Genomic DNA, 27971 nt, shown 5'->3' with positions numbered 1-27971 from the left:
ATTATGAACAATAGTTGTAATGACAACAGTTAGCATTATTATTGCTGTTAATAGCAATTGCAGTCATCATTCTCATCAGTAATTTCTGTATTAGAATAACAATGATTATTGATAACCAATATTGTTGCTATTAAGAGCAGGAATAGTAATACTGCTTCTAATAGCGATACTTATTATTAGTAAGAATTATCATTATAATACAAGCTCTCTCTCAACTCCGGATTCATGGCTGTTAATAATAACAATAATTATTATAATTATAACAATAGTAATAATCACTATTACAATTGTTATTGTTCTGGCCATTGGCCGCGGCACTCTTCGCTGCGGGGCAGGCTGGCGGCGCGCGGGGGCGCTGCAGCAGGCGGGTGCGAGCGGCGCGGACAGCTCCCATGAGGCGCGGGGCGGGGCGGAGCCTGCGCCCTGGGGCCCGGTCGGGCAGTCCGCGCTGCCACCCCGCCCCTTTCCTCTTGCCCTCTTGGCGGTCGGGCGGCGGCGGCTATGGCGGACAGCGCGAGCGAGAGCGACACGGACGGCGCGGGCGGCAGCGGCGGGGCGCCGGGGGCTCTGGCGGGTGGCGGGGGCGGCGGCAGCAGCGCGGCTGGGCCGGGCGTGGGCGGCGGCGGTAAGGCGGGCGGCATCGTGATCTCGCCGTTCCGGCTGGAGGAGCTGACGAACCGCCTGGCCTCGCTGCAGCAGGAAAACAAGGTACTCAAGATCGAGCTGGAGACCTACAAGCTCAAGTGCAAGGCGCTGCAGGAGGAGAACCGCGACCTGCGCAAGGCCAGCGTCACCATCGTGAGTGCCCGGCCAGGCCGCGGGGAGGGTGGCGCCTTACCGCGCACTGGGGGCGGCGAAGGGGCCCTAAGACCCTCGGGGCGGGGCGGCCGGGCGGGGCCGGAGGCCTCGGGGTGTTTGGGCTCCAGCAGGATCCTTCCCCCTCCCTGCCGCGGCCCGGGGCAGTTCTGAGTCCCAGTCCCGCGCTGCCCCTGCCTGGGGTCTGCTGCCTCCACCGTCTGGATCTCCTCCAGCAGCTCTGAAACCTGCCCTGGGCCTGGTCTGCCTCCTGTAAAATTGGTTCTTTTTCTCCCTTAATAGCAGGAGCCAAAAATAGCATTGGGGGCCCCACCGTTGCTCAGGTCAGCAGCTCTCGACCTTGTTTTAGACTGGAGGCAGTTCCCGTGAAAATGCCAGTGCTTGGTGTTTCTTTGCTTACAAGAAAATATCAAAGCAGTTCTCCTTTTGCAAGGAACTTGGGAAGACCTCAGCACGGCAGAGGCTTTTAAGGTTGTAGGTTTGTTATGAGTTGTGTGTACACACACTGCAGGGCAGGCATTACATGGGCCTCGGGTTGAGAATGGCTGGTTTAGGCATCTTACTCTTCCTGCTGATGGTTCTGCACCACCCCCAGATGCTGCGTGAATACGATTAGACGTGATTAAATCAAACAGGGGACCAAAATTGATGATTTCTTCACCGTGGCTATTAAAGAATAAGTGCTTAATTTCATGTTAATACCTGGGATTTTACCGGTACAGCTTTTCATGTTAGACAACTGACAAGTGTGACCTTGTTAAGGTAGATGGTATAAAATCGTTTTAATGGGAAGGAAGCCTCTGGGAATTTTGTGCAAAGAATAAGTCTAGGGATTTCACGGAACCCTTCAGGCAGGGTATGACGTGCACTGGAGTGGAAGATAGTTTGAGGATCAGCAAGTTACAGTTTTTCATACCCTGCTTTTATCAGCAGCAAATGTGAGCAGCAAGTGGTGGTAAACTGCAAACTTTCTTATACTAATACTAGTACATGTTTGTGTGTTTCCTGTCCAGTTAACTTGAATAGATTGCTTGGGAGCTCATTTAAAATAAGACTTGAAAAGCTTGTTCCTTCATTTAAGTAGTATTTTAAAAGAAGAATTTTTACAGTATTGTGGTAGACATGGTAGTCGAAGTACTAAATTGTGTAAAAGTTGAATACCCTTTTAAATAATAAATAAGGGCATTGTTAACCTTAAAATAATAATTTAAAAAATGTACGAAGCCCTTTGCTTTGGCCTGTGAGAGGTAGGGCGAGTGATTTATGAACCTTAAGGGAGAAAAAAAGAAATGTATTAGCCCCTTGGATTATCTGATGGGGCTATAAATATATTGACAAATTTATTTTCCGTAAGTGTTCCATGATATTCATATTTAAGTGCTTTTAGGTAAATAGCTTGGTATGTTTAGTTAGGTGATAGTATTTTAAGTTCTGAGCTAACATGCAGGTTTTTTTTATACTTGTGATAAAAGTTGTAACAGTTGAAATTAGGTTGGATCCTACATGTCTTTACTCGGATATCTAGACATTGGTATACAGCATCATTCTCTTAGAATGTAAAGTCTGTTGTAAGCATCTACTGTCAGACCTAGCTTTTTTCCAAATATAATCATCATTTTATTGGTAATAACTTCACATCTTATTGGTAGTAACGACATATAGGCTGTTAGATCTGGTGGGTCTGGGTGAAGCTCTGGAACCAATCATGAGGAACCTCTTTTGTTCCCCTACTAGGTATTCTGATGTTTAGCACGGTGAGTCTTAACCTGGATGCTGTGGCACCCTGGGGTATTTTAGTTTCTTTGCAAGGGTACCCCAGGTCACCACACTATGTTAGTAGGTGTGCAAACCTGATTGAAAAGTTTAACCTAGAGATTTCAAATGGGAATCCATAGTGTTCAAAACATTCTGACCTGTGTAATTTGCAACAGAAGAATTGTGTTAGTATTTTTCTGTAGTCAAAAATGAGTGAAAACTAAGAGTTTGAATTTTTATTGAAGACTGACAAAAATAGTGCTAGTTGCAGAAATATTCACTTATCATCAAGTATTAGCTGAAATATACATGTTGTGGTTTTTGTAAGGTAGCAGTAGTATCTTCCGGCCCTGTTGTCAGGGGTTGGGGATCTTGTCAATTGGAAATCTTTTTTGACTTTGCAGTGAAGAGAGATATTCATCAGGACTTTAAAAATTATCACTGAACAATTTCTAAAGATAATAAGTACAAAAAGTCTAATTTCCATAAAATATTCTCTGAAGTTGACTTTGGGGGCTGATGAGATTAGATACTAATCGTACATTAATTCTGTTTTTGCTGTTTTTGTTCAAGTCTGCAGTCCATTAATGGAGATCTTTTTACAAGATCTCAGAGGAATGGAGAAAAGGTGCAACATTTCCATAGCAACCTGTGGGTTGGGTAAATCAACATCTTTAGAAAAATATCTGTTGAATTAGGTCTTAGAAGTGGTTTGGACAGTAAAACACACTATTTAGAATACTGAAAATAGAATGAGGCAACATAATGGTAAGCATGAAGCAAAAAAATCTAGAGTATAGTCAGTTGTTTGAATTAGCTGCTGAAGCTTAAAAAAGTAGAGGTAATTAGGAAAATAAAATCAGTAAGGAGGTAGAGGCCTTGGAGAAGGTATCAGAATGTTTCTTTCAAGTGGAACCTTGCAATTGAAATTATGGACATGTGCTTTCTATTTCTACTGTCTGCTCCTTAGACATATTTTGCCCTTTTCAGCCTGTCAGCATTAAAAGTGGCCTGCCAGTTGTCACTTATTATGTCTACTTTTTAAAAAAAAATACAGAGTTGTAGTGTTTTGGATCATCATAAAACATAACTTTTCAAGACTGTGCACCATACTTTACACAATCCTTTAATAACATATTTATAGTCAAAATATGCCATGCCCTATTACTCCAGACTGGAAGTGGTTGGTCACAGTTTGTTAGAGAAAATTAAAAGTGATTTGGAGCCACAAGTAAGTAAAGTTTTATTTGGAAGATGGGTGAAAAGCAGCTGTTCTCATACACCTCTTGTATACAGCAGCACTAAAGAAAATACTTCTGTGTATTTAGTTCCACAAAATCTAACCCTAATTCTTGGTAGATGTAGTGGTCGTAAGTCTGCGTTAGCTATGGCAGTGATGTCACAAATCAGATTTTATTTTTATTATTAATGAAGCAGAATTGATTTGAATGGAAATAACATAGGAAACTTAAATATTAGAAGTTACATTAGTGCAAAGGTGTGTGTAACACACCCACAGACGGATGGACAATGCTTGTTCCCCAGCGGCTGGGGGGACACGGCTGCAAGAGCTCTGCGGTGGTAAGCAGGGAGCTCCAGCAGATGCTGTCAGCGCTGGTGTGGGGGGAGGGTGGTGAGCTGCTGGCAGCAGCAGCCAGCAGCAATCACTGACTGCCTGCAGATGGTGGCCCGCCTTTCATAGGAGGTGCACCGCCACACTCAGCCACTAGGGACAAGTGTCATTCATGCATCTGTGGGTGTGTGTTACGCACACCTTTGCACTAATGATAACTTGATAACTCTGCCTCTTTTGGTTTCTGTTTGACAAGCCTGAATCTTTTTGCTCTTTCCTGTCACCTACTGGAATTCACCATCCAGCTCAGGGTGTCAAGGGCCTGCAGCAAGGCAGTAGACTTTGACTTCAAGAGGGCCAACTGCAACGAGTTGAGGAGATTGGTAGGAGGGGCACTGGGGTCCTGGAGGGTAGGGGAACTGGGTGTCCAAGACGAGTGGTCATTCCTTAAGGAGATGATCCTCCAAGCCCAGGGGGTGTCAGTCCTAATTAGAATCAAAGGGGGCAAGAGTGCTCAAAAGCCCCCCTGGTTTGCGAAAGGCATTTAGGAACACCTGAAAGCCAAAAAGGAGGCGTACACCCAGTGGAAAGGAGGGGCTATCACCAAAGAGGAGTATACCTCCATCATTCGGGTTTGTAGGGGGGCTATTAGGAAAGCTAAGGCAGATACGGAACTAGGGCTTGCATCAAGGATCAAGGACAGCAAAAAGTCTTTTTTAAATATATAGGGAGTATGAAGAAGGCGCCGGGTAATGTTGGGCCCCTGGAGGATATGCTTGACAATCTGGTGGTTGCATCTGAGGAAAAGGCAGACCTTTTTAACAAATTCTTTGCCTCCATTTTTTTGTGCAGGGACTGGGACATCTCCCCCACTGGGATTCAGAAGAGACTCTGCCAGGCCTAGGGTCAGGGAGGACTGAGTTAGGGAACTTCTGGAGGGGCTGGATGTGTTCAAATCAGCAGGTCCAGATGCTCTCAACCCCAGGGTTCTGAGGGAATTGGCAGGGGTTATCATGGGGCCCCTGGCACGGCTTTACAAGCACTCATGGTGGTCTGGCCAGATGCCAGAAGACTGGAAGAAGGCCACTGTGGTTCCCATTTTCAAAAAAGGGAGAAGGGATGACCTGGGCAACTATAGGCCCGGTAGTCTTACTTCGATCCAGGGGAAGCTCTCTGAGAAAATTATCTAGGAGCATATCTATGAAGGACCAGCAGGGGGGATGATGATCGGGGGCAACCAGCATGGGTTCATTAGAGGCAGGTCCTGTCAGACCAACCTGATTGCCTTCTGTGATCAGGTCACAAAATCATTGGACGCAGGTGTCGTGGTGGATGTTGTCTTTCTGGACTTCAGGAATGCCTTTGACACTGTCTCCCACCCCATTCTCATTAAAAAGCTAGGTGACTGTGGCATTGATGCCTACGCAGATGGATTGCAAATTAGCTGAGGGGCCACACCCAGAGAGTGGTGGTGGATGGGTCATATTCGACCTGCAGGGATGTGGGCAGTAGGGTCCCCCAGGGCTTGTTCCTTGGGCCTGTACTGTTCATTTTCTTTATTAGCGTTTTGGATGAGGGGGGGAAAAGCACCCTGTTCAAATTCGCTGATGACACCAAGATTTGGGGTGAGGTGGGCACGGTAGAAGGGAGGGACAGGATACAACTGGACCTGGACAGGTTACAGGGGTGGGTGAATGAGAATAGGATGGGATTCAATACTGACAAGTGCAGGGTACTGCACTTGGGCAATAAAACCAGCAGCATACCTATAGGTTGGGGAACTCCCTTCTCGTTAGCGCAGTGACAGAAAGGGATCTTGGAATCTTTATCGATTCCAAAATGAACATGGGCTGCCAATGTGAGGACGTGGTCAAGAAGGCTAACTGCACCTTGTCATGCATCCACAGATGCATCATGAGCAGGGCCAAGGAGGTGATCCTCCCCCTATATGTGACACTGGTCAGGCTGCAGTTGGAGTACTGCGTCCAGTTCTGGGCGCTGCACTTTAGGAGGGATGTGAATAGCATCCAGAGGGTCCAGAGAAGGGCCATTTGCATGATCTAGGGACAGCAGGGCAGACCGTACAAGGAGAGGCTATGGGACCTGAACCTGTTCAGCCTTCACAAGAGGAAGCTGAGAGGGGACCTGGTGGCCATCTATAAACAAACCGGGGGGGACCAGCGGCCAATGGGAGCGACCCTGTTCCCCCGAGCACCTCCCAGAGTAACAGAGAATAACAGCCATAAATTGTTTGAGAGTAGGTTCAGGCTGGACATTAGAAGGCACTACTTCACAGTCAGGGCAGCTAGGATCTGGAACCAACTTCCAAGGGAAGTGGTGCTGGCTCCTACCTTGGGGGTCTTTAAGAGGAGGCTTGATAATTACCTAGCTGGGGTCATACGAGCCCAGTATTCACTCCTGCTCAGGGTGGGGGGTCAGACTTGATCTACTCAGGTCCCTTCCGACCCTACATCTATGAATCTATTTAGCGGTGTTAGGTATTAGTATGGCTGTCTTCTTGTTTGTTTCAGTGTTAATGTCCGCATTAATGTCTACAGTTTTGGGAATTGTTTAACAGGTAGGAACAGAGTAGCATAGGCTCTTGTTTTTATGTGTGGTTAATTTTGTGGTGGCAGGGGGGATATTAGATGCAAACGACTGGGAGTTGGGTTCTGAATGGTCTTTTTTCACCTAAGAATGATACTGTTCCTTGGGGCCTAAATACAGAATGCTAACTTTAGGCTTATGGTTTTGAAGGTTTTGGCAGGGATGTGTACTGGTTTATGTAACAATTTAGGGGAAATCTAAAAAACTTTTCGGGGTTAACAGTGTTTCGTTTTAAAGTGAGTGGCTGTATGCCATGCTGCTTTATTTTATCCTAATTCTACAAATAGTTACACCCAAGTTGTCCCATTGACAATAGAAGGGCCAAGTACAGCAGGAGGATGACTTCTTGGGTCTTGCTTGAGATGCATCGGTAGATGCAAGCCACGGTTTTGATTGCTTTGCCAGCTGCGGTATTGCATTGGTGGCTCATATTCATCTTGTGGTCAATCATGACCCCAAGACTCTTTTGGTCAAAGTGCTAACAAGTGTAGCATTTCCCAGCCTATAAGTGTGATGCGGGTTCCCCCCCCCCCCCCCCGAGGTGGAGCACCTTGCATTTCTCTGTATTGAATGCCATCAGGTTTTCATCTGCCCACCTTGAAAGCCTACCAAAGTTGGCCTGGATCACCAGCCTATGCTCAAGTGTAGAGACTCTTCTCCAAAGTTTGGTGTCATCAGTGAACTTGGCCAGTCCCCTTTTGGCACCAGTGTCCAGATTGTTTATGAAGACATTAAAGAGTGCAGGTCCGAGAACGAAGACTTGGGGGGACACCACTAATCACCAGGTGCTGTGTTGATTTGGTTCTGTCAACTACCACTCTCTGGGTCCAACCTCAGAGCCAGTTCCCCAGCCATCGGACTGTGGAGTAGAGGCTGCAGTTGCCTAATTTTTGCATGAGGACAGCGTGGGACACCAGGTCAAAGGCTTTTTTTAAAGTCCAAATGTATGACATCAACCTCTTCCCTTTTGTCTAGGTGATACGTCACCTAGTTATAGAAGGAAATAAGATTGGTCAAGCAAGACCTACCTGCAACAGCCACGTGCTGGCCATCTCTTAGAATGTTGCCTTCTGTTAGCCTGTCAGGAATGGTTTCTTTGATATTTCTTTCCAAAATCTTCCCAGGGATTGAGGTCAAACTGATTGGCCTGTAGTTTCCCAGGTCTTCTTTCCTCCCTGTCTTGAAGATGGGCACCACGTTGGCCCTCTTCCAATCTTTAGGTACTTTGCCCAAGCGCCATGAGTTCTTGAATATCTTTTCCAGTGCCTGCACTATGATGTCTGTCAGTTCCTTTACCACTCTTGGGTGCAACCTATCCAGACCAGCTGATTTATGGGGGTCCAGCCTCTCAAGATGGTCCCTCAGAAAATCCACAGCAATTGCGGGCATATATTCATCTTCACCCCAGTCATCCTGCATCATGTTCGGCAGGGTGGTCCCTTTGGGCTTGTGAAAAACCGATGCAAAGTAATCATTAAGCAGATTGGCTTTTTCCTGGGTGTCGGTAGTCAGCTGCCCCAGCTGGTTTAGCAGGGGTCCAGTCTTGCCCTTGTTTTTCTTTAGACTTCCCACGTATCTGAAAAAGGAGTTTTTAATGTCCTTGATGTGTGTAGTCAGAAGGAGTTGAATTGCAGCCTTGGCTTTTCTAGTTCGCTCCCTGCAGGTGCAGACCAGTGCTGTATACTTCTCCTTAGTGGTGTTTCCTCTCCTCCATCCATTATACGCCCCTCTTTTTAGATGTAGGAAGCCCATGAGTTCCCTGTTGAACCAAGGAGGTTAAGCCCTTTTACAACTTTTCCTATTGGTGGAATTGAACTATTTTTGTTGGTGGGGGGAGGGATGGCAAGCAGGTATGTCAGATTGGCATGGAAAATTTTATCCCAAATGGGTATAGTTTAGTGAAGTGAGTGGGTATTCAGTTCCTTGTAAATACTGTGAAAATATGCTTTGAACAACATACGTTTCTTCTTCTTTAGACTTTTGTAGATTTTAGGCTTTTTTAATTTGGGAGGGAGGTGTAAGAGGTTGGTCTGAAGAAAACAAAAAAGTAGGTGTTAGAGTGCTCAGTATGTAGGGGAGGAAAGGTGAAAAGGAAAGAAACCAGTCATAAGTGATGGGAGGTCGAAGAAATAGAGAAATAATAGAGAAATACACAAGGGTCAAAATTTGGGGATATGCTGCTTCTTAAAATGTATTTGGAAGTCAGTAGACCAGGCTGTTCGTTAAATCTTCATTTCCAATTTTATCTCAGGTGACTGATTTTGTATGTATTTGTAAGCTGTGGCATTTTAATGTAGTTTATATGAAAATGGATTGGGATGCAGTTTTGTACTGCTTGGCTCTTTTTGGCTGTAGGATAAAGGATTATGTAGGCAATCTTTTATAACAGGTACCTGGCTGCACTGTGGCTCAAGCTGTAGTTTGCTACAGTTGCAACAAATACTTCCAGAGTATTTACAAGGTATGCTTCGGGTAGTTTGCTGGAAGAAATAACTTGGAAAACTTGAAAGAGAAAATTAGGGTAATGTAAAAAATTGCCACAAAGAATCATTCTGTTTGTGCATTCTGTTAGTTCCCACTTCTGAGAGCAGGGACCTGTTTTTGTATTAAAGATAGGCTGACAGTTTTACTACAACTGAATTTTCCTTTCATAAATCGTTCAGGAAAAGCAGACAGATATACAAGAGGTTTTACTTCCTTATTTTTTACACTTGTCCTTGTTTAAATTATGTGGATATTTTATTAAACCTTATGTAGAAAAAGCTTTAATAATGTTAGATTTTTGGCCTTTAGATAGCTGTGGTAAGAACAGTACTACTAGCTGCATTGTTGGCAAACTTTAACAATGGGAGAAATGAGTGCATTCATTGTCTGTTTACATTCAGTAGCTCTGACCAGCCTCTAGTGCATTAAGTTCCCAGAGGAAGGCATTGCCAGTGTTGTGGTAACACTCTACTACTGTTGCATTGTATTGGAGAAATAAAATGGAAAAAAACTTGCCTTCAAGAACTGCAGGAGCATTTCTCTCAGAATTATGTTGACATTTTGTATACTTGATATTTAAAAGTAGATTATTCTGTAGAGAAATTATATTTTGCCATAAGTTTCTCTGTGGGCATCCAAATAATATAGCTGCTGTTGAATTTGTAAATTGTTTCATTTTAGAAATTTAATAATTTAATAATAGAAAATTATTCAAATATTTACAAATAAAAGACTATGAAGATGAATGTTTATAAAGCTTAAGACCAAAATCCCCATTAGATCATTAACCAATCTAATATCATTTTTGTCACAGACCCTTAAATTTCAGCCAGTTTTCTCTATATTAAAACGAATAACGTATTTGGCTCAAGGCAGACAAGGCAGACAAGGTTATCTATATCCTTAGACCAACACGGCTACAACCTAAACCCCTGTATTTGGCTCAAGGCATTCTATCTGTATTTGAAGACACTGAGTCATAGAGGATCCATCACTTCCTACAGTAGCTTGTTCCAGTGGTTAATCATTCTCATTGTTAAAAGTTATATGTCTTATTTCCCATTTAATATAGTTGTTTTAGCATCCAGGCATTAGTTCTTGTTATGCCTTTTACTACTAGATTAAGAAGCTCCTTTCTCCCCATAATGTTATTTACATGCTCTTGATTTTTTTATGAAAGACTGTACAGAATAAGCTTTTACAGTAAAATATTTTCTCCAGTCCCTAAGTCACTTTTGTGGTGTTTCTCTTTCACCTTGCTAGGTTTCCCACATCCTTACTGAAATATGGACACCAGCACTGCAGTCTTTTCTAGGATGTCACAAGAATGCCATATACAGACACTCCTTACTCGCTACTGCTCTATTAAAATCCCTGGGTACATTTTTGGCCTTTTTTTTGCCTCATGGCAAACCCATTTACATCTGTTTTTTGCATTTGGTAGTTAAACTTCGTTTAAAGGGTCTCAGTGTACTAAGTGATCCAGTCTTCTATGTGTGACTGCTCTAATTTTTTTTACTGTTCAGAAAATCTTTGTGCCACTTGGAGCCCTCATCTGCATTGATTTCATATTGTCCAGTCACTGATGAAAATAGTGAATAGTCCTAGGTCTAATGCATACCCCTGCTGCATTGCACTGGAAACATCCCCAGTGATTACTGTTAAGCTCTGTCACTCATCCAGTTCTTAATATATTTAATGTGTGCTTTAATGATATTGTATAGCTCTGATTAAATTGGTATGTTATGTGGTACTCAGTAAAAGGATTTCTAAAGGCCATCCATATAGCTTTTTTATCCACTAAAACTTGTCAAAGAAGGAAGTTGTGCCAGGACCTGTTTTCCATAAAATTATGCTAACTGACATGAATTATATTTCTGTCCAATAATTCTTTACTAATGAGATCCACTTTGAGCTTTCTGTTACTTTCCCTGAGCTGACATCAAGGTAACTAGCTTATAGTTACCTGGCACTTGGGTTTCTTGTGTCAAAAGTAGCATTCTTCCTGTTCTGCTCTCTTCCTGTTTTTTCAGAGTGCCTTAAAAGTGAAGACCAGGGGCCTGGTTCTTCTATCACATTGGAAATGCCAATAAGCTGCTGCTTTGTTTGGCTAGATCCAGTTTACTCTCTAACTTTGAACTGAAGGGGACTTTTGGGTTGGGTAAGGAGGGCTTATGCAGTGGAACTTTATAACACATGTTTTGAAGTTTCTATCCTATTTTTTTTTTTTTTTTTACAATTTCTTTTTGTCTAGACTAAGCTGGATTTCACTAGACTTCTGTGGACAACTACACTAGGGGAGACTTGGTTTGTCTTCCACAGTGACATCTAACAATTTGGATAAAGTGAACTTGAGTTCACAAAAAGCATATGCTATATATATCACTTGGATGGCACAGCAGGCAGGCTGGGGCCGGCATCTGGGAGTAGAACAGGCAGGTGGGATCAGGGAGCTGGGGCTGGGATCGGGATCGCTGGGTGGTTTCAGCATGGGGTCTGAGGCAGGGCTGCAATCCGCTCCCTGTACGCCCCTGCAGTCGGCAGGGCCATGAAAGGAATGAATCGCAGCTCTGACCTGGGAGCCTCGTGCTGTGACTGAGTGATGCTGGGGTTTCCATGGAGACTGGCCTGGATAGGATGGGGCTTCAGATGGGCGGGGAGTGGTGACTGGGAGCAGGATGGATGGGCAGGCCTGGGATTGGGATTGGGATAGCAGGGTGGTGACAGCACAGGGCCAGAGCCTGGTTCTAGGCCTGGAGCAGAGGTGTGATCTGCTCCCTGCATGCTTCACCACCTGGGATAACAAGGAATAACGACCACAGATTGATTGAGAGTAGGTTCAGGCTTGATATCAGGAGGCATTACTTTATGATTAGGCCTGCCAGGCTCTGGAATGGGCTCCTAAGGGAGGTGGTGCTCTCCCTCATCTTGGGGGTCTTCAAGAGGATGTTGGATAGATATCTGGCTGGGATATTATGATACCAGCATTCGTTTCTGACCAGGGCAGGTGGTCGGACTTGATTATCTGTTAAGGTCCCTTTCGACCCTAGAAACTATGAAACTATGCTCTTGCCCACAGGACAGGACAAAACGGAGTCCACTTGTTTTCTGATGTCTTGCTTTCTGTGCATGTTCTGTCTGTTTTTTTGCTGTTTGTGCTGTTGTTGGATTGTATGCATGGCTGACTGCAAGATGACTCCTAACAAGTGACTTTAATTTCACTTTGCATTGCACAGAATGCAGTAGGGTAGAACTTCTGGGAGAAACTTGAAGAGCACCGAAATGCATGGGATAACGTTTCTTGCTAGGACACCTCAGGGATACAACTACTCATCTTGTTTATTGTCTTGGGCTTACCACCATACAGGAATTAATATAGGTACAATCCTGATACCCAGTTTCTGATGAGCAAAGGAGAATGGGGAAATGTCTGGCAAACTAGATGAGCTAAATTAATTTAATGATACAGAAAAATGAAACATCACACAATTCCAGAGAGATGTTTTTAGGGTGGAGGACAGAACAAGTCAGTTACTTAGGATCATAGGGATATGTTCTACAATTTTCTTTAGGTAGCCTGTTCCAGTGCTTGACTACCCTAGTAAGAAAGTTCCTCCTAATTTCCAACCTAAATATCTTCTGTTGCAGCCTGAGGCAATCATTCCTGGTCCTGTTTTCTATGGCAACAGAGGAAACTAGACCTTGAACCATTGAGGACTACTTATTGAGCATGAGTACTTTGAGTACTTCAACCAATTACGTATCCATCTTTCTGTACTCTCATCTAGTCTGTATTTCCTTAGCTTGTTAATGAGTGTGAGAGACCACATCCATTGCTTTTTTTTTTTTTCCCCTACATTGGTAAGACATTCCAGGTGGTTGGTATCTGGGCCTTCCTCTCTGGACTGTGCCCCTTTAAAAGTAACAATAAATAATGCTCTATTTTGCACTGAGAGAGATAAATGTTTGGGAGCAAAGAGAGTTTGTTTTATCTCTTCCCTACAAAGGAGAAACAGGGCTGGAGAAGTGTGCAAATTGCATATGGAAGATTGGGTGACTAGGCAAGTAAGCTGGAAGGCAGGGAAACAAAGATGGTCTGTAACAAGAAAGGAAATCAAAAGGAGTGAGGAGAAAGGAGTGGGAGTGTAATGGCAGAATATATTAGTGTGGCTTTCTGCTCTTAGGACTGAGAGCAATTTAGAAGGAACAGTTAGTTCATCAAGTGCTTTTCTCCTTAGGCAGGCTCTTCAGTCTGACTGTGATGGGGATCCTGGTTTTCTGTTTAAATATCCTAAATTATCTGGTAAAATCCCCAAAATCCATGTTTTTCCACTGTTAAAATGAAACACACCTATACTTATACCTAGGTATCAGTTGAACACAATGTTTTATTGATATATTTACAGTCTTAAACGAGTTTGGAAGCCTACCAGCGTGCTAGTCATTATAATAAAATACATTCTAAATACCTGTAAATGTTGGTGTTCGATTTTGTTTTTTTTACCATGAAAAATCAGAGCTCCCCCTGCCTCCTTTGCTTACCAGGATACCGGGCCCAGCTGGCACTGTCTCTCTCCCCCGCCCCCTCCCAGCTGCTTTGTGGTGCTGAGCAGCCCTGATATGTTGGTGCCCTGCCTCTCCCTACACCATTGCCCTTCACTCCCAAGCTACAGCCCTCCTAGCCCTGCTGTTACCTCTCACTCCCAAGCCACAAGCCCCCCAGCCCTGCTGGTGCCTCTCATTCCTGACCCATAGTCCCCCCATTACTGCTGGTGCCCTTCACTCCTGATCTGCTGTGAGTGTAGGAAACTGGAGGGGGGGGAGAAATTGCCTCCCCGCCTTGCACCGCCCCCCCCGTCACCTGTGCCCTACTGCTGCATCACCTGTGCCGTGCCTCCATAGACTTACCTGGAGGTGCTGCTATCTACTGCTGCCTGGCTTCCACATGCATGTTTATGCACATGCACGCGGTGCCCCCTGCGCACAAGCAGCCCCTGGAAGGCTGCCAACGTGGAAGGGGAAACCCACAGTTTCCCATGGTTTTTTTTTTTTCCTTTAAAGAAGAAATACATGATCTTCCCCTTTAAAGGGGGAAATCCATGTTTTTCTTCAGCAAACATAAAATCTGGATTCCTGGAAGTGTGTCGTCTTATTTTTATCGGCTAAAAGCTGGTCACTGAAAATGAGTTAAGGAAATCAAAAGGGGCATATAGGAAAAAGGGATCTTCTGGGACGTTCTGGAAACTCTGTGAGGAACAGGGAGAAATTGATTTAAAAAGTTGGAATAAGGTGATAGGACGGGATCACTTCTCCCCACAGTTAGAAGTGGCCCTTAGAAAAAAATTGTGTTATTTTAGGTGTACGTGTTTCTCCTTGCAGTAAAAACAAAAAACTTGACATGGTTAAATATCTAGAATAATGGTTTTGACAAATGATGCTATCTACCAAAACTAACACTTGTTATGCCTTTAGGGTTGCTTTTCAGTAGTGAACAATACCTAGCTCTTACATTATACTTTATATCAGTAGATAATTGAAAGATGAAACCTTATTATTTTATAGGTGAGAAGCTGAGGTTCACAGGTGATGGGACCTGCCCAAAGCCCCATTCTTTACCCATTAGATCTCACTAAAACTCATGGTTATACTGTTGTAATGCTTATTGTGCGGGCTGGGAGCGATCCGGGCCCTTTTTCGTGCCACGCGGGCTGTGGCCAGCTGCCCAGGCATGCTGGGTCGGAGAAAGCAGGCGACACGCTAGAATTAGGCACGGACTCATAATGGTTGATTCAAGATTGTTTACTTACACCGAAGATGGTCACAGTGTAGGCTGGACAGTTTCCCAGGCAAAGCTCTGCTTAAATCCCCAGTTTGAGGACTCAGACAGTATTCGGATCACTCCCATGGAGTTGTCGAGGCTCCGTGGATCCTTTTTTGCGTGCAGGGAAGAGGGATACGTCAAGGATTGCGCTTGGTGACGGGGAGAGGCTAGAGGCTGATCAGACCCCTGTTGCCTTGAAATACGCTGGGTCCAATAGGCTCCGCAGTGCTTAGAGATCTTCATGAGACATGAAGTCTCCTCCTCCTGATGTTCGTGGAGTCCTCCAACTTGGGCGGAAACCACTCAAGCCTCTTATACGGCTAGCAAGCCAATCGCTAGCCGCCACATGTGAATAATTTAACGCAAGCCAATAATGGGGCTCGAATTTTAATACAAATGGCGGGAACTCCTTGCAACGTGCATTTCTATGCTGCAAAGAAGAAATGCACCCTGCAAAGAAAGCTTCAAACGGCAGGAAAATAATTCAGTGGTGCCAAAGCACACACAAAACAAAAATCACACCCTTGGGTTGTGACACTTATAGGGGGAAAAAAAGGCAAAACAAAACCAGTTCAAGCTAATTGCCATTTATAGTAAGTTATGATGGTTTGTTTCTTTCATCCTCTCCCCCCCCCCCCCCTTGCATTTTAGTCCTTGGATTCCTATAGCTAAGTGCAAAACCACAAATGTACTTTTACTGGGGAAGAATGTTCAAGTATAATTTTTAAGTTTTTTTCCTTGTACATTTTTTTCAAAAAGAAATCACTACGGTTTTACAGCTTTGTGTTCAAAGTTTGAACATAGCACGTTATTTTTAATTCTGGATAAGCATTCAGGTAGTTGTAGTATCACTTGGACTAGGGGTTGGCAATGTCTTTGGGCAGAGTGCCAGAAACACCCACAACCTCAACTTATAAGATGTTGGTGTGCCAGGGGCATACAGCAGAGGAGCTGTGAGGGGTCCAGTCCTTGTTGTGGCATTGCAGTCCTGGCTCCTTCCCTGCTGTCCACCCCAAGGTGTGTGCGCCAAGCAAAATGCCTTCATGTGCCACACTGGCACGCGTGCCGGGGGTTGCCTACCCCTGACTTGGACGATACTGAAGATTTAATCTTTCTTTATTCAGCTATTTGGATATTGTTGAAAAGTTTTGTTTTCTATAAAACTGCCCAAAAATATGTTTCTGTTTATTTCTGGATAGCTAAAACCTTTGCAGAATATTTCATTTGTTGTATTTCTCAGTGATGATGCCCAGCAGAATATTTTAAACTTTTCCTAGATGAATAAGTTACCTGTTGATGTTGTCTATTTCATATAAATACCACCAGTGATTCTTAATGAAAAAAAATGCTTGTGACAAAACAATTGCATCAAAGAATTTTCAGGCCCTGTAGCATTTGGTCTTCTTCCTGATATGATTTCTGTCTGTCTCTTCTCTTTTTGCACTCCATTGGGATCACCATTTTCTGGCACTGTTGTAGCAGACTGCGAAAGTGAAGAATTAAGTGTTTTGCAAAAGTGTTTTTGCAGTTTTTCACCACTAGCTATTAGGTGCTGATGCTTATTGAATGGAATAAATTCCTGTCACAAAGCCAGCTGGATATCTGAGTTATGCGGGGATTGATGGTATATTTAATGTGGGCTCTTGGAAGGTCAAAGTCCTTCAAAAGAAATTCCCTTTTAGAGTGTTTGAGAGAAGTGTTGACCCCTGAATGACTTAAATGAATGGGTTATATCTTGCATATAAGACTGAAACTCCCTTATCACAGGGGTCATTAACCTCTTAGGTCCCCTCTACATGTTACAGGCATTGTGCAATAAACTGGTTAAGTGTGCAGTTACCTGGAGACTGGCTACACCTGCAAAGTAGCTATCATACAATAAAAAGATCCAACCAGCTATAAAGTTAGATCTTGAAAATGTGTACTAACTTTATAGTTGGTTACTATCAAGCTTTAATTTGAACATGTAGCAGGGCCTCCCCTGATGCTGGGATCCCTGTCAGCTGATGGGGCTCCCAGCTGCAGGAGTGCAGTATGCCCAGTGAGAAACCTCCAAGCCCTAGGGATCATGGCAACTATGATCCCCGGGGTTCAGGGATTTCACACATTCCACTCCCCACCCCAGTCCTATAGATCATAGCCTCTGCAATCTCTAGGGCTCCAGGGTGTGGGGGAACCCCTGGGCTTGGAGGATCATCCCTGCAATGATCCTTTGGCCTTGGGGCTCCATGGGGAGCCCCTTAACTGGGGTACATGGGGCTCCCAGCTGTAGGAACCTGCTTCTTGCTGGTGCATGAGTTGCCTAGGATTGGGCTCCTCTTGCACCAGCAACAGTGCGCGATGGGATCTAATGTGTGATCCTACAGTCGTGCCTCCTGCCCTGCAGTATGGCATGGCGAGAGGTGTGATTGTGTGAATTGTGCATTAGATTTCCATCGCACCTTTTCTCTTTTTACTTTTTTATGCCTTTTCTTTTGCATGCCCTAGGAGCGGCAGCCAAATAGGTCAGTCTGAAGGTAGGTTGCTAGTTGCAACCTGGCCACCATTGTAACCAATTTCCCCAGCTACTGAAATGCCACCGACATTCCCTGGCTATAAGCATAGTGAAGTTTTAGGCCAGATGGAATCAGCTGGCTTGTTGGATCTGGCCTGTAGGCTGTAAGGTGGCTGATGCCAGCCTTACCATATGAATGTTAACCTGCAGTTCTCTGGAACAGGCTCTACCTTGTGGGCAGAGACAGCGAGAGAGAGAGAGAGAGAAGAAAGTGTAATAAAAGCATTGCGATGTTGCTACATGATTTGCTTTCCAGTCTTTCAATAAATAATTAACCTGACTTTACAGATTTTGACATGTGAGCATCTAGATTTGTATACTCTGAAACCTGGGTAAGGGACAGGCTCGTTCTTGTTCTCCTTCTGTGATGTTTATCTTCAGCATCAGACTTCCTTTTTCTTTTAAATAATTTCTTCCTTATCTGGGGTACATAAAAAGGCTGTTGCAGTTAGTAATACAAGATCTATTACTGTAGTAGATGCAAGTCGCAGAAAAAAAAACTTTATTCCCTCTTCCTAATTGAGCTAGTGAGGAGGAGATCCCTGGGTTTGTGCTTGTAGGAACCATTCCAGGATAGACAAATCAGCATGAAATGTGAATAAAGTTTTTTTTTTTTTTTTTTGTTTTTTTTTTTATGACAGAACTAGAGATGGATTCAGTGGATACTGGGATGTTTAATGTCTCATTTCAGTGTTGAAAAGGAAAAAAAGTCTGACTGAAAATCAGCAGTTTTTCAAACTTGAGGGTTAAAATAATCTATGCTATTGGGGTAGGAAAAGGTCTGTGCACACAGGAGATTAAAGCTGGTGGGTATCTGGAAAAAAAATGAAGTTTGCCTAAATTAACATCCAGGAATAGTACTGTTAAGAGAGTCTTGTGTAGATTAGTAAATCTCTGTAATGTTCTGTCGATTTCCTTGTCAAGTTTTTAAAAATTGTTCTGAAGTGAATTGATGGACCAAGATCTTGCTTCTGTACCACAGTTTGGATCCCCTGTTCTAGATCTTAAAACTTGTTAAGTTGTCCTTCTCCAAATATTTTGTTGCTACTATAGTAATAAATGACACTTTAGTTTCAAGAAGATTGTTTGTGGCCAGACATCCAAAGGGAAAACTTCAAATATCAAACCTGGTTGAACCTGAAGGGTAAGTTTAGTGCAGGGGTGGGCAAAATGCAGCCTGCCAGGCTATTCTATCCAGCTCACGGAGCTCTTAAAAAATTTAGAAAATTAATGTATTTCTAGCCCTAGCTGCCTGTCATGCGGCCCTCGATGGCTTGCTTAAACTCAGAAAGTGGCCCTCTGCCTGAAATAATTGCCCGCCCCTGGTTTAGTGGATACACAGGGTGCTGGAGCCCAGGGCCTAGCCTTACTTAGGGAAGTGAGGAGTTCTGTCATGGGACAGGTAAAGGCTTTAGACATCTGATGCCTGAGAGGTCGCTCTGAGATCCCCACTGAAAGACTGAGGGACAGCCAGGCCTGGACTATTGCATGGAGAAATCTTGTATAACAGAATTATACTTAGACTACTGATATGCACACTAGTGAAGTATAAAGCTGATTGTGAAATAGGAAAGAAATATGTCTCAATCTTACACCCAGATCCTTAAATAAATCCATGAATTGGATTATATTGATGTGGGAGATTTAAGAATTTATATGAAGTATAAATGAGAGGGACTAGGAAAGCTTTTCTGTCCTCTTTGTGTTTGCATATACCTGTCTTTGAACAAAGAAGTAATTGTGGCAGGCAGTATAGGTACCCTTAAGCGTTTGTTGTTGACTTGGCTTTGAGCAGATATTGGTAAACTTGGAACATGGCTTAAGTCCTATTGGCACCAAATCATAAACTCCTGTGGGTGGAGTCCTTTAATAAATTAACTATTTGGTCAGTTATTTAGCTTGCTGACTGCTGCTTCCTTCCCTTTGCCTTTAGTGTATAGTAATGCAGCTTGCTAGTCAGTACAATGGAGTAGATTTGTCAGGGAGATGATTTGGTATGTGGAAAAGAAAAAGTGGTGGTCTGTCAGATTTAAGGAAGAGAGAATCTTAGTAATGAACAAAGTAAAAGTATGGTGGCTTTTGGGCTGTTACATTTCTTTTCTACACTTGGCATCTGACATTGCACAGATCAGGCTCATGTGCTATGCTTCTAAGTTTGGTGGTAAGTTATAGCAGGCAGATAAAATCTGTCAATTGTTGCGTGTTTCTCAGACAGAGCCTATCACATATAGTTGAATTCAAAATATTTCAGGAATAGTTTAAAATTACTGCACTGAGCTTGCTATATAGCATTTAAACCTGCCAATTTTTCAGTAATGGATTCCACGGTATGTTCCCTTCATTTTTCTGGTTGTATGTCATGTAGTGAAATCTACACTCCCAGTACTCTTGGTACAGTGCCATTTATTTGACCTCCTTAAAACTAGTAATGTAGTGGAGCGACAAACTGGATTGAAAACATGTTGTTTAAATTTCTCATTGAGATATGGAGATCCTTATGTAGGGCCTGTACAAAAAAGATATTCTTTGTGTGTGTTGTTCTCAGCTTGCTAAACATGTATTGATTAACTAGCAAACACAGTACTTTGAGATTATCTCTGCACTGAAGAATAGTAAATTAAGGCTGTTAATTTAAAACTAGGCTGTTAATTTAAAACTTCACCAGTAACCCAGAAAAATACACAGGCTACCCTAAATTGCCTTTTGCTTGCTTTTTAATTGATAATTAGCAAAGGATTACTGCAGAGAGATGTTTATAACTTCTGGTTTAGTTCTTAAAACAGTATAGGATTTTTAAAGATATGACTGTTAAGTTTCCATGTTAAATCGCCATTTACTGCTCAGTAAGATGTTGGTTTCAAACAGCCCTATGAAAGAACACAAGAGATGTTTACATAACGAGATTGAGTAATATTTGTTAATTACTTACAATGATTTCAGAAGCTTTCCTATTGAAGGATGGTGTTAGAAATATTTGTAACAGTAGTTGTTTTATATTCAACAAATCAAAAGTATGTGTCCGTAGATCTAGTGCCTTCTAATAGGGGAACATTCAAGGGAACTCATAACCTAGATGTATGCTTTAATGCTGTATCCATGATGCATGTCTTAACACTAAATCAATGAAACGTTTCACATTTGAAGCATTATCAGAAAGTCTTTGGCTTCTGATAGCAGAAGTCATTAAACTCTTCAAGTATATCTGCTATTAAAATAATTCAAATACTTGCAATTGCTTTGTAAAAATGATCATAAAATATACTTGCTTAAACGCTAAAGTTTTTTTTATAAAAACACGAGTCACTTTCCTGTACACTCTTAAAAGTCCTTACTCAACTCTTAGAAAAATACATAAAAAGCTATACTTAAACCTACTCTACTCAGTTACCATGGTGTAAATGACATACCATATTTACTCGTATACCACATGCACCTCCCCCCTCCCCCCAAATTGAGGTGCTTGTCTTGGGCAGGTCAGTTTATTTCCTTTTACTCCTTAGTAGCCAGGAAATAAAGAAGCAAGCAGACGCTGCTAAAATGGCTGCCACTTCTACCTGGCACAGCAAGCAGCAAAGGCAAAGTCTAGTATTACAGTTGCTGCTGAGGCTGAGGAGCCGCTGAGCTCCTGCATGCAATCTGTAGTATTGTGGTGTGGAAGCAACACTGTTATTTACAGGAACTTATATAAAGCACCATTTGCAGTAAAGAAGTAACAGTCACACTACTGCCCTTCCACAGTTCTGGGGCCAACCTTGTTGATGTCCTGCCACATCCAGGAGTTCCTTCTGCCGCATCCGGGCAGTCTCTTATAATGCAACACTTCCCAGCCACTTGATGTTTCTGGGAGGACTTACTCTGTCATGCAGGTGACTGTGACTGGAAAGCTTTTTATTTTCTACTTTTTGCCTTCCAAAAACAGTATGCGTCTTATCTGGGGGCATGTAGAATATGAAAAAATGTGGTAAACTTAATAAGTTGCTTGCTTGTAAAAAATGTATATATATTTTTGCGGCGCACACATTTTCAGGACGGGTTTAAATCATTCTACACTATGGGGACTATAAAGTTATTACAATTACAAATTTTAGGCACTGCTTGTCTTGCCATTTTTCTGTTAGCAAAGATCTGTGCAACCTACTAGCCACGCAAAGCATATATTTAATCTCCCTCTACAGCAGTGTTTCTCAATTGGGCTGACATGGCACCTTCAGGTACCTTGATCCTTTTAAGGGTGCCACGGATTGCCCCACAATGTTAGTTCTGTTAAATGTGAAAATTTGATTCACAAGAGAAACCTAGAGATTTAAAATAGGAACCTATAGTGTTAAAAACATTCTGACCTTTTATGGGCATTCTGAGTTCTTTGCAATAGAAGAATTGCTCTATTTTTTCATAGTCGAAACACAGGTGAAAGAAAGCTAAGAGCTGACATTTTCCAAAGGGTACCTTGAGCCTAAAATGGTTAAAAAATGTTGTTTAAGAGTTTGGCTCATATAGAAGATGACAACATAGTAAGGGTGTCAGCTCAATTAGGTCAATTGATAGTGCTTCTGTACTGTCAATCTGTAGTTCTAACTTGTATGGAGAGCCGTCTACGAGTCAGTTCAGTTTTCGAGTGATAGAATTTGTTCATTTTTGTTTTTAAAAAGCCTATGGCAGCCATATCATAAAAAGCCTAAGAGAACATTGAAGTTCCAAACTTGACCACATTTCTGGTGAGATGTGTTTCCAACTGTCAAGGCATGCATGTGTAAACCTGTTTAGATTCCTTGTGTTACTCTGTAGTTAAACGATCAAATGTTATTGTATGTATAAGCTCCAGTGATAAAGCACTGGTTGAAAGTCTATTTAAGGATGTCATCTGCTTTATAGGTTTTCTTACAAATTTGGTTTGAGTGGAATCTTCTATTGTGTAAATGTTGTTTTTGCTTTTATAAACGAATTGATGGGAGGTTTTAAACCAATTGATGTCCATCTTTGTGACAGGAAAAATGCTCGAAATGTGGACCCATGTTTAAATTAATTTGATTATTGGATGTTTGCTGTTCTGAAAACATCCTATTTATAAATTGTAAGTCAAATTAGGAATTGGATCATAATTGCACATAACCACCAGCTAGTGGCTTTATCTTTTATCAGCCAAAAATCCATCTGATTTTTGTCAATATATCATGATCTTCCTTTTTTCTTTCTCTTTTCCCATTACAAATCTTGTCCCTATTCTCATGCTATTTTTAATATGCTTTCTGTTCACTTATATTGTCATTTGGTTGTACTTCTTTGGTTGCCCCAACTTGTCACTTTATTTTCCTAGGTGCCAGGGAATCCTGATAAACGTAACTTGCACTTCTACTTGATGGAAGGCAAGTTCAAATATCCTATTTGGATAGCATCAAAGAGGAAAGTAATCACTTCATGTGTATTTTGTTTTAGGTACATACGGATGTTGAGGGAAGTAAGATGGTATTAAAATGGCCATCCAACCTAACTTAGTTTGCCCAGGTGTAGGCGTTATATTTAGATCTGTAGTTATGAGGATCGAAGCAAGAACTGTACAGAAGTTCAGGGCAGTTAAATTGGTCTAAAAATGGCCAACTTGATCTAACTTAAGTGTATCTTGAAGGTAGTCTGACTTAGATCAGGTCAAGTGAGACTTATCTAACTGAACTTCTGTACAGTTTCCAGCGCAGCCCCAGGGCTGGGAAAGTCCAGCTGCTGGCCCTAGCTGCAGGGATGTGCTTTCCCTACCTGCTCACCTGGCACTGGGCTATTTTTAGCCACCTGGCCACTAACCCCACCCCCAGACAGACAACATCTCCTTACCACTGTGGACCAGCCAGTTGTCTTCCCTCCCCAAGCCCACCAAATGCCCTTTTCTCAAGCTGCACCTGGTGCTGGTTTTACTGGCATTTCCTGTGCCATGAGCTGAGGAAGTTAGTTGGTGAAGGGGAGGAATGTGGGACATATAATTGCCCGGGGTGGGAGGGGAAGAGAGCCCCCCATTCCCCCAAGCCTCTTCTGACCCCACAACTTTCTCCTGTTCTCCCCCTCCCCTCCCCAATTCTCCCCCTGAACCCTGTTTGATCCCCAGTCCCTCCAAGCCCCCCCCCCCCATCTCAACTTGCCTTGGATCAGGTGGCCATTTTTAACTTGATATTGGACTGACTTGTAAGAATGGGTCTAATGGTTAGTAAGAGCCTGTACCACAGACTTTAGGATTCAGGATCCTTATATTTTGCTGCTGACTTGCATTCATGAATAAGTGAAAATATTTTATAGTAATTTTTCTACTGAACTGTGAAAATGTTCAGTGAAATCCTATTTCTTATTTGTGTTATGGTGATGCCTGTCAGCTCCATTTGGGAACCTTGAGTTCCATTGTACTGTGCACTGTATACATACGTACATACATATGAAGGGAGTCCCAAACAGTGCATGATACTGGTTTTTCTTGCATACAATATATCTTGGAATATAATTCACAACTTATTTTTGGTAGAATTAAAGAAAATACTTTTACAGGCATATGATTTCATAGCAGCAACAAAGCCTAATCTTCAACTGACTTGCTCTGCCTTCCTGCTTAATTAAAAAGCTGAAACCCTAACTGCTGCTGAAAATTGATCCATGGGTGGTGGATCTGTGATGTTTTAAAAGAGCTAAAGAGTCTCCATGGGCTGTGAAATAGGAGGAGATAAACCAGGAGCAGCTAGCAGACAGCAAAACCTAAGAAAGGTTAACTTGGTTAGTGGAACTATTGGAAAAGAGAATTGATCATTAACACCTGTGGACTGAAGAACAATGAGACTGTTAGCTGTTGTCATAGTAATGCCACAGCTGGCACCCATCAAATCAGGGTGTTTCTATCTCTGACAGATAATCTGCTTCCCTGCTTAATAAGTGCAGTCCAATTTTGGGGGGAAAGGTGTATGTTGTATGTGAGAAAATATGGTACTTAGCAACAAGTACAACATAAGGAACCCAACAATATTTTCAACAACTTTTTTGCACTGGCCATGGGGTTGTATTGATTTCGTTTCGAAACACTTGAAGGAGGTGATTAGAAACGGTCAACATAGATTCACCAAGGGCAAGTCATGCCTAACTAACCTGATTGCCCTCTTTGATGAGATAACTAGCTCTGTGGATGTGGGAAGACCAGTGGATGTGGTATACCTTGACTTTAGCAAGGCTTTTGTTATGGTCTCTCTCAACATCCTTGCAGGCAAGCTAAGGGAGTACGGGTTGGATGAATGGACTGTAAGATAGAAAACTGGCTGAATCATCAGACTCAGAGGATAGTAATAGGTAGCTCGATGTCTAGTTGGCAGCCGGTAGTAAATGGAGTGTCCCAGGGGTTGGTCCTGGGACTGGTTTTGTTCAATATCTTCATCAGTGACCTGAAAGATGGGATGGAGGGCACCCTCAGTAAGTTTGCAGATGACACCAAGCTGAGGGGAGTAGTAGATAAACTGAAGAGTAGGGCTAGGATTCAGAGTGACCATGGCAACTTGGAGGATTGGACCAAAAGGAATCTCAAGAAGTTCAGCAAGGACAAATGCAAAGTCCTGCACTTAGGCTGGAACAATCCCACGCACCAATGCAGGGTGAGGACTGACTGGCTAAGCAGCAGCTCTGCAGAAAAGGACCTAGGGGTTACAGTGGACAATAAGCGGAATATGAGCCAAAAATGTGCCCTTGTTGCCAAGAAAGCTAGTAGCATACTGGGCTTATTTAGTAGGAGTGTTGCCAGCAGGTTGAGGGAAGTGATTATTCCCCTCTGTTCAGTACTGGTGAGGCCACAGCTGGAATACTATGTCCAGTTTTGGGCCCTTCATCACAAAAAGGATGTGAACAAATTGGAGAGAGTCCCGCAGAGGGCAGCAAAAATGGTGAGAGGGCTGGGGCACGTGGCTTATGAGGACAGGCTGAGGGAACCGGGCTTGTACAGTCTGGAGAAGAGAAGACAGGAGATTTAATAACAGTTTCAACTACCTGAACTGTGGTTGCAAAGAGGCTGGAGCTAGACCGGGGCAGGCCATAATTTGTGCACATGGGCCACACAGACAGTTATGGGGAGCTGCTACAGGCCAGTTACCACTGCCACCCCCACAACAGCCTTTAGCCTGTGTGGCTGCAGCTACTCTCTGCCACCGTCAACAGTGCACAGGCCCATCCCTGCCCCCGGCCTGCCCGACACCTGCTCCAAACTCACCCTGGCCAGAGCAGACCAGCTGAAACGCACATGCATAACTCTAGCCCTGACCCTGAGCCCACCCACACTGAGCAGCAACAGCAGCTAGGCAGAAGCTGCTGATCTGTGGGGGGGAAAAGTGGGCCCTCTCCCTCTGTGATGCCAGGCCCTTCTTGCTGCAGCCACCTGGAGCCCATGCCTGGCCTACCCTGAGGTTCCTCTCTGCTACCGTCACTGCTGCCTCCGGGCCACCCAGAGGACAGCACTGGCAATGCAGAGGAGCCACAGGGCAGCCCAGGCATGGACTCCATGTGGCGTCAGCAAGAAAGGCCCAGCAGCAATGAGGCAGGGAGTGGGGCATGCTGCTTTTCTCCTGCACAGAGCAGCATCTTCTGCTTGGCCGCTGCTGCCGCTGCTCAGCATGGACAGTGAGTCTGGAGCAGGCATGCTGCGGGCTGGGGCCATGCGTGCTGGTTCTGTCTAGTCCACCCTGCTGGCATGAGTCTGGAGTGAATGCAAGGTGGGTAGGGGCTGTGTGTGTGGGTCCCCACCAGTACCACGGTGCTCGGGCCAGCAGTGGCGGCAGTTGGAAGGAGCTGCCTGGAAAGGCAGTCCAGCTGTGGAGCCACCCCAGCCCCACTGTGTGCCCAGGGGGTGGCAAGATGCTCCTGAGTTAGTCGGGATTGAGGGACCTGCCACGGACTGGACAAAGTCCATCCGTGGGCTGGATCTGCCTGTGGGCTGTATTTTGCCCACCCTTGAGGTAGACTTTTCTCAGTGATGGCAGATGACTGAACAAGGAGCAACGGTCTCAAGTTGCAGCAAGTGAAATTTATGTTAGTTCCCCCCCAGCCCAATATCTTTCTCACTACAAAGGTATTAAAATACTGGACCAGCTTACCTAGAGAGGTTGTGGAATCTCCATCCTTGGAGGTTTCTAAGACCTGGCTAGACAAAACCTTGGCTGGGATGATCTAGTTGGGGATGGTCCTGCTTTGAGCAGGGAGTTGGACTAGATGACACTGTGAGGTCCCTTTTCAACCCTAATTTTCTATGATTCTATGATTTTTTCATAGTTGGTAGGGTCAGAAGAGACCTAAGCAGATCATCAAGTCTGACCCCCTGTCATGGGCAGGAAAGGATGCTGGGGTCAAACGACCCCAGCTAGGTGATTGGATAGCCTCCTTTTGAAGACCCCAGGGTAGGGGCGAGGACCACTTCCCTTGGAAGTTGGTTCTAGCCTCCCTGATGGAAGTAGTGCCTCCTGATACCTAGCCTGAATCTACTCTGTCAACTTATGGCTGTTATTCCTTGTTACTCCTGGTAGTGCTCGGGGGGAACAGGGACTCTCCCATTGCCTGCTGGTCCCCCTTGGCAAGTTTATAAGCAGCCACCAGATCCCCTCTCTGCCGCCTTTTGTGGAGGCCAAACAGGTTCAGGTCCCGTAGCCTCTCCTCATAGGGCCTACCCTGCTGCCCCTTTATCATGCAAGTGGCCCTCCTCTGGACCCTCTCGATGCTATCCACATCCTTCCTGAGGTGTGGTGCCCAGAACTGCACATCGTACTCCAACTGCGGCCTGACCAATGTTGCATAGAAGGGGAGGATCACCTCCCTGGACCTGCTCGTGATACATCTGTGGATGCATGACAAGGTGCGGTTAGCCTTCTTGACCACGTCCCCACATTGGTGGCCCATGTTCATCTTGGAATCAGTAGCGAGTCCAAGATCCTTTCCTGCCTCTGTGCTGACAAGAATGGAGTTCCCCAGCCTGTAGGTATGCTGCTGGTTCTTCCTTCCCAGGTGCAGTACCTTGCACTTGTCCATATTGAAACCCATCCTGTTCTCATCCACCCACCTGTGTAACCTGTGCAGATCTAGTTGTAGCCTGTCCCTCTCTTCTAGTGTGCTCACTTCTCCCCACATCTTAGTGTCATCTGCAAACTTGAACAAGGTGCTTTTCACCTCCTCGTCCAAGTCGCTGATGAAGATGTTGAACAGTGCGGGCCCGAGGACCATGCCCTGGGGAACCCCACTGCCCACCTCCCTCCAGGTCAAAAATGACCTGTCCACCACCACTCTTTGGGTGAGGCCCTCCAGCCAATTTGCGATCCATCTGCGTAGGCGTTGACACCACAGTCGCCTAATTTTTTAATGAGGATGGGGTG

General features: G+C 44.0%; 1 protein-coding gene across 2 annotated transcripts in view; it reads left to right on the top strand.

Annotated features, from left to right (window-relative positions):
* The first annotated feature begins 437 nt into the window (after window positions 1-437).
* The window catches only part of CCDC6 (coiled-coil domain containing 6), a 100086-nt gene continuing 72552 nt past the window's right edge, over window positions 438-27971 (top strand). The window contains exon 1 of one of the 2 annotated variants that reach the window (XM_059729848.1): window positions 438-798. In XM_059729848.1, coding sequence (XP_059585831.1) covers window positions 502-798 — 297 coding nt within the window. In that variant the 5' untranslated portion in view covers window positions 438-501. The remainder of the gene's footprint in view (window positions 799-27971) is intronic. The other variant, XM_014610136.3, reaches the window with a different exon arrangement.

This window comes from Alligator mississippiensis, chromosome 6, assembly GCF_030867095.1.
Source record: "Alligator mississippiensis isolate rAllMis1 chromosome 6, rAllMis1, whole genome shotgun sequence".
NCBI lineage: Eukaryota > Metazoa > Chordata > Crocodylia > Alligatoridae > Alligator > Alligator mississippiensis.
This window is presented reverse-complemented; position numbering and strand designations above follow the sequence as displayed.